The sequence below is a fragment of the Lygodium microphyllum genome, chromosome 12 (assembly GCF_053477565.2).
Source record: "Lygodium microphyllum isolate KBCC chromosome 12, Lygodium_microphyllum_v1.1.10, whole genome shotgun sequence".
Classification (NCBI taxonomy): domain Eukaryota; kingdom Viridiplantae; phylum Streptophyta; class Polypodiopsida; order Schizaeales; family Lygodiaceae; genus Lygodium; species Lygodium microphyllum.
Genome location: NC_141146.1, coordinates 121,484,411 through 121,498,245, shown reverse-complemented (window position 1 = coordinate 121,498,245; position 13,835 = coordinate 121,484,411). Strand labels below are relative to the sequence as shown.

The following is a 13,835-nucleotide window of genomic DNA, read 5'->3' as shown; positions in this document are numbered from 1 at the left end:
TTGACCATCCCTTTTCCTTCAATTTTAAATGTGAGCTTTTGGACCCACAAGTCAGATTGCTTCATATTTGAATTTTTGACAAGATAATGCAAAATTAAAATGCTATTTTACAATAGATGTTCCCATGCTAAGCACATTTTGGTGCTTATTTTTGCACAAATTTCCCGATCATCATTCCTTTCACACTTCAGAGTAAGGTGCCCTCACGAGCAGACTTGGAGAAGAACCACAATTAGCTAGAGCAAGACTTCACCTTCATCATTGGTCTTTGTCTTCATAATTGATCTCTAAATTGCCATTGTGGATAGGGAAGGGAAATAACACATAAAAGAGAATCACAACCAAGACATTGAGCCTAGATTCAAAACACCCTAAATAAAGTCATACACCACTCAAAAGATACAACTTTCCAAACAATCTAAACGCAAGGATGAGCATCACACTCAATACAAGTTGAGAGACAACCACACATGAAGCTTATGCAAAAAGCTTGAAGAAGATATATAAATGAAGTACACCCTTACAAAGGATATTGAATGAAAGTTCTCCCACCCAATTTATGGATTTTAGAAAAGGAAAGAAAGGTAGTATTATTAAAAAATAGCAAGTAAAAATTGGAGAAAGCAAAAGTTATGAAAAGTTATTGTGCATTGGAGATTGGTGATCTTGGTGGGAGCATTTTCATATAGATTGAGTTTCATATGAATGTACTTTAGAGAAGGATTTTATAATTAAAGATTTAGAATATTTGCTTTGGTGATGTAAAGGTTTAAAGTTGAAAAAGAAATACTCCAGAATTCGACTTGTGGATAAGGGATAAGTCAAAGACATTATGATAGGAGAAGATTGAAAACATGTGCTGATGCTGCCTGCTTTCACTATTGTGGGGATGATGAAGAGTAAGGGAAAGAGGAGATGTTGTCGACCCTGCGAGGCGAGGGAGTGAGATAGGTCCATGGCAAGGTGGAGTGAAAATGGCATGACCATTGTAGCCTCATTGGCATTAGATACCAAGCTGCAAGGTGGAAGTACCGCGATCTTGGTTCCATAGGATGGATGAGTTCTTACGGCCTCATGGATACCATTCTACTCCTTATGACTCGAACTTATATGTTCAATCTACTGCAGAGGGGGTCAACTATATCCTGCTATATGTTGACCACTTACTCATCACACGCTCAAATTCTGCTGCCATAGCAGACATCAAGGCAAAGCTTAGTGCTACTTTTGAGATAACAGCCCTTGGTTTGTTGTCTTATTTTTTGGGGATGGAGGTAGTTCGTTCTGGGGGATGCATTTTTGAGTCATAGCAAAAGTACGCACTTCAGCTGGTGGAACAACACGCTTCGGATCAAACACGGCCAGTGGCCATGCCTCTTGATCCTACTATCTGCTTGTCAAAGGATACCCTAGGACAACCCTTCAATGCACATACTTATCGCTCTATTGTAGGAAAACTTCTTTGGTTAATTCACACTAGGCCACATTTAGCTTACTTAGGCAACAGACTCAGTCAATATTTCACAACACCTAGGATGTCACATTGGATTGCATGCCTTCGTGTGTTGCATTATCTATGCTGTACTTATTCTTATGGCTTGACCTATGGTTCTATTTTATGTTTGCAGGGGTACATTGATTCTGATTGGGAAGGAGATTCCGACACTCAGCGTTCTCATGGCAGCTATCTCTTTACCTTAGGCATGGCTCCCATTTCTTGGTCAAGCCGTGTTTTTAAGCATTCATTCTCAACCGTCCAATAATCCCTAATGGCTTTCTTCCATCAATTTGGTAATGTGTACACCTCATATTTATGGTGAGTATCAGTTGTTTAAGTTTAAAGCTGCTAACATGTATATTGAAGATCAGGGAATACTCATAGTCAGTGATACTCTCTCTAAAGACCAACATGTCAATCTATTGTCACTCGTCTATCCAAAAATCCAAAAACACCAAAACACTGTTGTTGATCTTTTATCCCGACAACCACCTTGACACTTGTAAAAGCTTTGTACAATATTCCCATGATATTATTGTACAATACCTTTTATTTCCCGCCAAAAGGCATCAACATACTCTCATCAGTCCGCACTAACAAGACGCTTCCTTATCTCTTTATGCGGATGAGTTGTGCTATCTCTCCAAAGCCTATAAATACCTCATTTGTATCTTCATTCAACAACAAATACAAAGAGAGAGAAATTCACCTTCAATATTTGCTCTTCCTAGCAAGTTTTCTATTCGATCTTGTTCTATGTTGTTTTGTGTGTGTTTCTCCCTTGTGCTATGCTTACCCTATGTTTGGTATCAGAGCCATATCACATAACCACTTGAGAGAAGCAAGCTAATCAGTGACAAAGTGAGGTTTTGCTCGAGTATAGGCGGTAAGACTATGTCCCCGTGTTTACCATGTTTTTGAGCGTTCATCCTCAACCGTCTAGTAATCCCTAATGGCTTCCTCCCATCAGTCTGGTAATGTGTTCACCTCTCCACTCAAGACACTTTCTGAGCGTTACAAGTCTTCGGGCAACTCAACAATCATCATGGATGAGTCTCAACCAAGTTCCAAATGGATACTACCTAAAATCGGTGCATCTCATATTTATGGTGAAAATCAATTGTTTAAGTTCAAAGCTGCTACCATGTATATTGAAGATCAGGGAATACTCACAGTCGGTGATACTCTCTCTAAAGACCAAAAGATTATCAATGTAGGTTAGACAAAAAGGGAATATGGCGAAAATAGAATCTGTTCATTCTTGGAATTTGGTAGGAGCAATTTTTATACCAAAAGCTAGGACAGTCCATTGGTAATGTCCTTGAGGGACACAGAAAGCAGTCTTGTAGCGGTCTTCAGCCTTGATAGAAAGTTGCCAAAATCTTGACTTCAAATCAAACTTGCTGAAAATATTTTCCTTTTTTAGTTTCTTCAACAACAAGTCTTGCAAAGGAATTGGCTGTCCATGGCCAATTAAATACTTATTTAATGGCTTATAATTTATGACCATGCGTTTTTTTTTACCTCTTTTCTGCTCAAAATGCTTATTAACATAGAATGCTTGGAAAGCCCATGGAGAGTTTATTGGCTCTATAAGACCTTTTTCAAGAAGAGTTTGTATCTCTTCTTTACATAGTACAAGGTCTTCATCCTTCATGCCAAAGTGGACAGCCTTTGTAGGGACAACGTTTGGCTATATAGGAAGAGAGATAGCATAAATAGCTCGCTTTTCTTTGTACATTAATGGGTCATCATCCATGAAGGTTTTCATATGTGCTTGTATTCTTTGTATTTCCTGGGTATGTATCTACATTTCATTTTTGATCCATTGATCCCGGGCAACAGTCTTCTATGGAGCAGCAGATTCTGTAATGGAATATATTGTTCGACTAATTTTGGGTAGAAGGGGCATGTTTGCATGCTTACCTTTATAGGAAATGGTAAAATGGTCGGACCAAAAGGTGTAGGGGACCAGATGTTGGAGGGTATTTGTTCCTATAAGCAGATCATATCTCATCTGCTTCATTAGTTGTATCTCAATAGGAACTTTTACGGAACCAAGTTGAAGATAAGCCTGTGTAACATAAATAAGAGTGACTTTTGTGTTGTTGGATAATTCTACTATAATAGGGGTAGTAGCCTTGATGCAATTTTTTGGAAAAAGCTCGAAAGAAGCAATTGTGAGGCTAGAACCTATATCCAAAAGACCATCTACATAGAGAGAAAACTGAGGCATATTGTTCAACTATACACATACCATTGGAATGGGACCACCACTATTGAGAGCATTTGCTTTGTATGCTTGAGGTTGAGATAACCTGATTTGGTTGACTAGGGTAGCTGAAATATTTGCAGAGAAGGAATTAAGCTCTTATAAGATGGTAGTAGTGCCATGGGCCAATTCTTTTTGGCTTACTAAAATCCTTCTATACACTTTACACAAGGAGTGTAATTCTTGTTGCATCATATAAAAAGCATTTGTCATATCTGTATCTGCTTATGTTCCTGTGGTCACTGAAGAGAGTGACTGTAATAATTGTGAAGCAGTCCTAGGTTGATGCAGAGGGGACAAACATGTTGGCTTGTCCATTAGTCTCAGGTCCAAGAGTACCTGGTTTTGGGAGATCATATGGATTTGAAAAGAATTATTGCCTTACCTTATTTTTATGCTTTTTTTATCTTGAGGATGAGATTGTTGTATTATCAAAATCATCTGATTCTGATGAGCTCTGCTTTATTTTCTTTCCTTTGGCCTTCCTTGAAGATTCTCCTTTAAAAGTTGAGATAGCACCCATAAACATCTTGTTCATTTTATCTTTTCTTCCAAGGAAATGCACTGCATGTGCATTTACAGGTTCAAAGTTGTCAAGATGAACCATGTCATCCTCAGAATCTTCAGCGGAGTCTTCAATAGATTTTGATACATTATCATATTCATAGTCTACAAATTCGCTTGTATTTAAATTGGCTGTATACCATGAAGTGTTGCTATTCTTGGAGTCAGTAGCGCTGTCTTCACTGTCATAAGAATAACTGTCAGTATCAAAGTAATCTAAGTATTCTTCTGAAGAGACAAAGTTATAATGATGCATATTGACTTTTGCAGAATTAGCTTGTGCTTTGCCTTTCTTGGAACATTTATTTGTCAAATGAGAGAAACTTCCATAAATGTAACATTTGAGTTTTATCTTTTTTGAGTCCTCATAATCTTTTGTCTTATCAAATCTGTGATGAGACTTTCCTTGTTTGTGGCAATGAGAATGCATGGACTGTCTGGAGGGTCTCGAACCATAGTCTTGCTTGTTGAAGTAAGATTTGAAGTTTCTGTGATAGAGATGGCGATGCTTATGGCTAATATAGTCATTGTAGCCATTCCTAATAGTAGTTCCACAGCTACAACTTTTACATCCAAAATCAATTTCAAATTTGGAGACAGTTTTACATATGGACTGGGAAAACTTCTGGTTAAGTTGAGTCATTTTTTGCTAGTGGCAAACTTCTTTTATAGTCTGTTCAATTGTTTGAATAATATGTCCCATACTATCAATAAAGTCTCTATTTTCATTTTTCATCCTTTGTTTACAATAGAAAGGAATTGGTTCTGGGAATGAACATACCAGATGTTATTTCATTGAATTGTCATGAGCACCAAGACCTTCATAGAGCAAATCTCTCATGTAATTGAGATATTCTTTGTACATTCTAAGGTCACACAATTTAGACTTAAAGAATACTTCTCGAGCTTCAAGCACGTCATTTAACTTGTTTGCAACTAACTCACCCAAAAGGAGTTCAAAGAAAAGTTGGACTAGATCTGCATACTGTACAATAGCCATTTTAACTTGTGGGTGTATTGATACCCACCATTGCTTGAGTCCACCAACAAATCTACGTGTCATAGCATTTAAGATGTCTATTTTGTTTGTTTGGGACTTTTCCACTATTTTCTGTCCAATGTATGTATACATCACGTATATGAGGAGTTTTATTTCCTCAAGGGATTTCCCATCTATTGACCAAATTGGGAATGAACCTACTTTTTCAGGCACACCAATCTTCTTGTAGAATTGGTTGTAGGTAGATTTTGAAGCAGATGTAGCATTTACTGGAATAGTAGAAGTATTAACAAGGTAGGACTTAGAAGATGTTTTGCTTGTATGATGAGCATTCAGTTGAGCTCGTAGAATTAAAGTTGGAGAGGTCTGTGATCTGTGTCTGTGGATTTATGGGAGCAAAGTCCTCATCGATCACGCTGTCACCATCTTCATCTAAGGAAGTGAGTATATATACTGCATTTCTTTGGAAAAAAACTATCAATAAGGAAGTGAGTCTTCGACGTGACGAGTGGAATCATCTTTTTCCTTGTCTTCTTGGTCAATGCACAGAGGCATTTTATCCAATACTTTGTTAGCTTCTCTTTGCTATTGAATTCGGCCAAGATCATAATCATCAATGACATTAAAAGCAGCATGATAATCTTGTCTGACCAATCTCGAAACATAAAATCTAAGTATGCTGCTAATTCTTCAGCAATGTGGCCAGGTTGAAGAGATTTTTGAAATAGATCAGAATTGAGAGGAGACTGATTTTGTAAGTTTGCCATCATGGGGCAGTAAATATGTTGCGTTTCTTGTAACAAGTCATCTGCATATTCTTCGTCAAAAATGTCAAGGTCTTCATAGCAATAAAGGTCTTTTTCTGGAACTAGAGGTGTTTTTGTAGTTCTTGAAATACCTTCTCCTGTAGGTATTATCATTTTTTCTTTTCCCTTGGAGTTAGAGAGTTGATGAACATTTAAAGTACCTAAAGAGAGACATGCAAAATGGGAGCTCCATCCTTTTTGCAATCTTTTGTTGGAGAAGTTTGTCCAATCTGTAACAGAAGTTGTAGTCGGCACAAGTGAAGACAATGTGATCTATTTCAAAAATCCATCTTCTAATTCAAAAATATTTCAATCTTCTAATTCAGAAATAGATCAAAATATTTGATTAATTGTGGGCACAAAGCAAGTATTTGATCAGATAATTGATGAAGAGAATCCATCTTCTAATTCCTCGACTACATTGAGAACTAATGAAGAAGAGGAAGCCTTCTCTATTAATTTTTTGCAATGTTGGCACACACCATGTACAATTTGTTAATGGGAACAAGCATGTATATGGAATTTCACAACATTTGCCTTTTGTAAAGGGGAAACCTTCAGCTGTGGTTATAATGGCAGTCCAGGAACCACTGGGTCAGTTGCAGGTGGTTCTTTTGCTTGTTGTGGCAGAAACAATGTTTTTCCTTTTATATTCTGTACCTTAATAACTTTTGGAGGCAGGAGTTCTTTCTTTTTGACTAAAGATATGTCCATCTACCATTCATGTGGTAACTCTATCTCAAACCAATTGACACAGTCACGTAGAAACGTTTGTGTAGTCTCATCTGACTTCATTATAATGGTCTGGCCCTGATCCTTGGTAGAGTCGACTCCTTCCACAACTCTAGATATTGCAAATGACATACAGCGAAATACCATCCTATACTGTATAGCTAAATGGCCAGAGCATGCCTTCATCTGCAATCTCATAGTTCTTACATAAAGCATTAATAATTCAGCTAGCTATGGGTCATCCATAGCTATTACATAGTTAAGACGCTAGAATGTACAAAGAATACCTCATTTACATGAGAGATTTGCTCTATGAAGGTCTTGGTGCTCATGGCAATTCATTGAAAGAACATCTGGTATGTTCATTCCCAGAACCAATTCCTTTCTATTGTAAACAAAGAAAGAAAAATGAAAATAGAGACTTGAATGATAGTCTAGGACAGATTATTCAAACAATTGAAAAAACTATAAAATAAGTCTGTCACCACTAAAAAATGACTCAACTTAACAAGAAGTTTCCCCAGTCCATATGTAAAACTGTCTCCAAATTTGAAATTGATTTTGGATGTAAAAATTGTAGCTATGAAACTACTAGCATGAATGGCTACAATGGCTATACTAGCCCTAAGCATTGCCATTGCTACCACAGAAACCTCAAATCTTACTTCAACAAGCAAGACTATGGTTCCAGACACTCCAAGCATTCTCATCACCATAAACAAGGAAAATCTCATTACAAATTTGATAAGATAAAAGATTATGAGAAAAACTCAAAAAAGATAAAACTCAAATGTTACATTTGTGGAAGTTCCTCTCATTTGGCAAATAAATGTCCCAAGAAAGGCAAAGCACAAGCTAATTCTGGCAAAGTCAATATCAATCATTATAACTTTGTCTCTTCAGAAGAATACTCAGATTACTCTGATACTGACAGTTATTCTTATGACAGTGAAGACAGCTCTACTAACTCCAAGAATAGCAACACTTCATGGTATATAATCAATTCAGATACAAGTGAATCTATAGACTCTGAATCTAATACTGTATCAGACTCTACTGAAGACTCCGCTGAAGATTCTAAGGATGAAATGGTTCATCTTGACAACTTTGAACCTATAAATGCACATGCAGTGCATTTCCCTAGAAGAAATGATAAAATAGACAAGTTGTTTATGGGTGTCACCTCTACTTTTAAAGGAGAATCTTCAAGGAAGGCCAAAAGCAAGCAAATAAAGCAGAGCTCATCAGAATCAAATGATTCTGATAATACAACAACCTCGTCGTCAAGATCAAAAAAGCATAAAAATAGGGTAATTCTTTTCAAATCCATATGATCTCCCAAAACCATGTACTCTTGGACTTGAGACTAACGGACAAGCCAACAAGTTTGTCCCCTATAGTCTTGAAAAACTGCATCAACCCAGGACTGCTTCACAATTATTACAGTCACTCTCTTCAGTGACCACAAGAACACAAGCAAGTGCAGATATGGCAAATGCTTTTTATGTGATGCAACAAGAATTACACTCCCCGTGTAAAGTGTATAGAAGGATTTTAGTAAGCAAAAAAGAATTGGCCCATGGCACTACTACCATCTTACAAGAGCTTATTCCTCCTCTGCAAATATTTCAGCTACCCCAATCAACCAATGAGGTTATCTCAACCTCAAGTATACAAAGTAAATGCTCTCAATAGTGGTGGTCCCATTCCAATGGTATGTGTATAGTTGAAGAATATGCCTCCGTTTTCTTTCTATGTAGTTGCTCTTTTGGATATAGGTTCTAACCTCACAATTACTCCTTTCGAGCTTTTTCCAAAAAATTGCATCAAGGCTACTATCCCTATTATAGTAGAATTATCCAACAACACAAAAGTCACTCTTATTTATGTTACACATGCCTATCTTCAACTTGGTTCCATAAAAGTTCCTATTGAGATACAGCTAATGAAGCAGATGAGATATGATCTGCTTATAGGAACAGATACCCTCCAACATCTGGTCCCCTACACCTTTTGGTCCGACCATTTTACCATTTCCTATAAAGGTAAGCATGCAAACATGCCCCTTCTACCCAAAATTGGTCGAACAATATATTCCATTACAGAATCTACTGCTCCATAGAAGACTGTTGCCCGGGATCAATGGATCAAAAATGAAATGTAGATACATACCTAAGAAATACAAAGAATACAAGCACATATGAAAACCTTCATGCATGATGACCCATTAATGTACAAAGAAAAGGGAGCTATTTATGCTATCTCTCTTCCGATATAGCCAAACGTTGTCCCTACAAAGGCTGTCCACTCTGGCATGAAGGATGAAGACCTTGTATTATGTAAAGAAGAAATACAAACTCTTCTTGAAAAATGTCTTATAGAGCCCATAAACTCTCCATGGGCTTTCCAAGCATTCTATGTTAATAAGCATTTTGAGCAAAAAAGAGGTTAAAAAAAACGCATGGTCATAAAGTATAAGCCATTAAATAAGTATTTAATTGGCCATGGACAGCCAATCCCTTTGCAAGACTTGATGCTGAAGAAACTAAAAAAGGAAAATATTTTCAGCAAGTTTGATTTGAAGTCAAGATTTTGGCAACTTTCTATCAAGGCTGAAGACCGCTACAAGACTGCTTTCTGTGTCCCTCAAGGACATACCCTCTTTCCGATCTCACCCCCTATGTAATCTGGGGGGCCTCTAGTTTCCGACCTCACCCCCTTATCAACTACACAGGACCCCCAGATTTCCTGCCGCCATGTGGCCTGTTAATGGAAGGAAAAGAGTGGGGGGTTTGGAGGTGGCACACGTGTGCCCCTCCCCCATCAAAATCTCCATCGCCCTTGTGATCTTCAAAAATTCTTCTGCCCGCCACGTCGACTCCTTTTTGCCATCAGGATCCCCTACCTCACCTTCATCAACTGAGCGTTCAGCTCCCCCCTCCCTCCGCCAAATGATGGCGTTGACAGGGGGGGAAAACGTAATTAAAAGAAATTTCGTTTTTAATTCGATTTTTTAAGCGGGGGGGGGTGGTGTGTGTGTGTGTGTGTGTGTGTGTGCAGGCTGGCCTTATGGCAGAACATTACAGAAAAAAGCTGCATGTAAACAGTGACAACTTGGCCGAGAATTCACTGAGTTTTTGAATGAAACCAGTTCACTCCATTGTTCCCTTGGCAATTAACAAATGAATCATATCTCAAACAATGTTCTACAGCAGGATTATAAGAAGAAACAGTCAGTACAATGTTCAGGTTGATAGACTCTTCAGTTCACATCCACTTTTGGCTACTTTGCAATACAGGAAATGAGAAGACCCACCTAATTTACCAAATAGCAGCACGGCTTGGTGAGAATATCCCGCCCTTTGAAGGTTGAAATATTTGCTAAGCCTTCTTATAGCATCCCAGAGGAAGAACACCAGAACAATTCCAACCAAACTGATTGGCATTTTGTATCTGTCATACATCAACTTTCAAGTAAATAAGCACCTCTGTAGAAACGATAAAGCGCATACTTGAAAACTATTTGAGATGACTATCCAAAACAGGAGTATCATGTTTGGACAAGTCACTTGCACTTGAACACATCTGACAAAAGACTTAATAGGCCAACCATGTCCCAGTTCAACCACCAGGAGAACACAAGGCACATTGAATTATTCATCAATGAGGGAAAAGTAGAGCAATCAAAAGATATTCAAGACATCCTTTAAAATGAGTGCCAGTTAGTAGCAGTACCCATGTGTGCAAAACAATCACACTGAAACAAAGACTTCTTTGATGCACACAATGCAGGCGTTCAGTATCACAGCTTGAGGAAAGAACAAGTAACCTGAAAGGATACTAGCAACAGCCATCAATACCAATCTTTTCATGAACTTATACTCCTATTCAAGATGACTACTGCCAATTAACAAGTTATGTTAGATTACTGCTGCTGTTTTTCGAGCAGTGAAGGCACATTGTGATCTAGTAAGTATGCCCAATTGTGAACAATCATCTCTTAGGTACCTCATTACAAGTTTCCAACCAATAAACAGCAATATTTTTCTGTCATGGGAGCAATATGCGATGTTCATCACTTGGGCACAAATAAGTCACCAAGGTCTCTCCTTTGTAGATGATGTCAGCCAGGTCTCTCATATGTAGATGCTCCCTTTAACACATAAAGAGTAGATCTCCAAATCCGTCCAAAACAACCACGGCTGCAAAAACTGTGGTCCATGAACTGGAATTAACATTATGCATGAAGCAGAAACAGTAAACTCTCCAGAATAGTTGTGGAAGTCACCCAGGAAAAAAGAAACATACACAAACAGTTGCCAAGGGTTTCTGAAACAGAAGTATGAAACAGGTTTCATTGGTTTCATACGAGTTTCATAAAATGTTAGAAACGGGTTTCATTCGAGATGAAAAAAGTATGAAAGTTTTATATACATACACTATATGACTCGTGACACAAAATTAAGAAAATGCATTGATATTATTCATTATTCTATACAATGCAAATGAACATTCAACATAGCATCAATATTGCATGCATCATGGTCCACTGTCCATGTCCAACATCAAATTTAGCCATAAAACGAGCCGTCAATATATGCAATCATCATGGATAACAGCTCCAAAACAAAACTCTAGCAATCAATGCCAATACCCATATCAACATATTAAATAAATCCATGACAAACGATGATTACAAAAGTCTGAAGACATTTAGGGTATGGCATTTGTGAAAGTTTAAAATAGGTGTTTCATACATTTATGAAATGCCTAAGTATGAAACAAGTTTCCTAACCTTAGGAATAGGTTTCTTGGCAACTATGCACACAACACAAGTGTGGGTGGTGGTGGTAGTGTGGGGTGTGGGGTGTGGGTGGGCTGGGCTGGGGGTTGCATAAGAGTACTCTTGTCAAAGTGCCACGAATGCGGAAGCATATGGACAAGACTGAAAGACAATGAACACGAGAAAAGGGAGAGAGAAAAGAGACAAAAGAACGCAGAAATCTGCAGTCGATGAATGCTGAAATGAAGAGGGCCGATGTAAAAGGATTGTCAATGTATCTCCTCCGACCATATCTCTCACCAACACCTAGAGGACAAGTGAGGAGGGCAAGCTGCAAAGTGCCTATAAATAGCACAAAAAGAAAGGTAAAAAATATGGCAGGCCAGCCAGCCAAATCTGGCCGATTGCTATTGGCCAACCTGCCAAATCTGGCCAAATCGCACTAAACTAGCTGCCATAAATGCTGCAATAAATGTAATCTGCCCAACCTTCCATGGCACTGAATTGCCTGCCAAAACTGCCCAAACACTGACAACTTCTGAAAAGAATGCCCAAACAACTAACAAGAAATAAGTAAGTCCCTCCAAGAGAACTGACTAAACCAACCATATCCTAAGTGCTAGTCCAGGGAACGACTATTCTCTAAAACCCCCTCTCAGATCCTAGATGTGGTATAAGACTCATAGATCTAGAGTGTTGTCGAAGAACAACCTAAGGAAGTGCCTTCGTAACAAAAACTACTAGATTATCTTCTATCTTGCAGTAAACCACATCAATAGTCTCATCCAAGATCTTCTCTCGAATGAAATGGTATTGTATCTCAATGTGCTATGACCTAGCATGAAACACAAGGTTCTGTGCCACGGCAATGCAACTCTCATTCTCAATGAAGAGTCGTAGGACCTATCTAGGGACAGCCAAGCTCTCCTGGCAACCTTCAAAGCCACAATGACTCACATGTGGTGGAAGACACCGCTCTATACTCCACCTCTATGGAAGAAAGGGAAACTGTGGCCTGCTTCTTGCTACTCCACGAGATAACACCTGCACCCAAAGTAAAGCAATATCCTATTGTAGACCTTTGTTGGTCAACATCTCTGGCAATATCCTGTTGTAGACCTCCCTTGGTCAACATCTCCAGCCCAATCTGAATTTGTCCAGCCTATAGGAACTAAAGGTGAATCTCCACTACCTGTTGGATAATGAATCCCAAGATCGGGGGTTTCCTCAAGAACTGCAAAATCCTCATAGCAACACCTGCAGGAAAGCATAAATCAACCAAAGTATTAAGAAGCCAAATTAAGGACCAATCCACAATGATAGCCATCCAAATTGTCGGTGCAAAGGTTTCATGGAAATCCACCCCTGGCCGCTATGCGAAGACCCTTTGCAACGAGCTAAGCCTTATCCTTATAATTGTTATTCCACTCAGTAAAATCCAACTCTTGGTCCATAGCCTTCTTCCAATGTTGTGATTGCAAAGCCTCCTTCACGGAGGTGGGCTCCCTATCTTGCATGGCATGGGTCATCAAACAATAGTTAGTACAAACAAGCTCGACAGTATATGCCCGATTCCTCTAAGAATGCCGTGGACCATCTTGCAGTTGCCACTCCTCAAAGACTCCCTCGATCCCTGAATTCGGGAGTGTGTCTTGTGCCCAATAAGGAAGAGGCTGATACTCCCCTCACCGCTCTCCATCTATCAAAGTCTTTGGAATAGCCACCGAGGCTAACTCCATGGGTAAATCCAATGGTAAAACAATATTCTCCTCTATTGAGGGTGGAGCCTCAATAGGCAAAGGCTCCAAAGGCATTGGAGCAAGTGTATCTAAGAATGGGATGCTCAACACCCCCCTCTGCAGCTAGAAACTCCAAGAACCAAACACCTCGACTTGTATACACCTCTTGGGAAGCTAGATCATAAAGCATGTATCCTTGGGACTGCAAGCTATATCCCTTGGAAGCTATCTCAAACTTGTCTCTCTTCTTCTTCAAGATGTGAACATAGGCATCACACTCGAACACCTTGGAATAAGAGACTTCCAGCTTCTATCCAAAATAAGCCTCAAAAGGGGTCATACCAACCACGGCCGAAGTAGGGGATAAGTATTTCATTACTTTTGTTGATGCCACACGCAAAGTATGGGTTTATCCAATCCGTCTCGTAAAGACAAGGCCTT

General features: G+C 38.8%; 1 protein-coding gene across 1 annotated transcript in view; it reads right to left on the bottom strand.

The window, feature by feature from the left end:
• The window catches only part of PRA1.H (prenylated RAB acceptor 1.H), a 59,698-nt gene that overhangs the window by 11,130 nt on the left and 34,733 nt on the right, over positions 1-13,835 (bottom strand). The window contains exon 2 of the mRNA XM_087689972.1: positions 10,189-10,325. Coding sequence (XP_087546098.1) covers positions 10,189-10,325 — 137 coding nt within the window. The remainder of the gene's footprint in view (positions 1-10,188; positions 10,326-13,835) is intronic.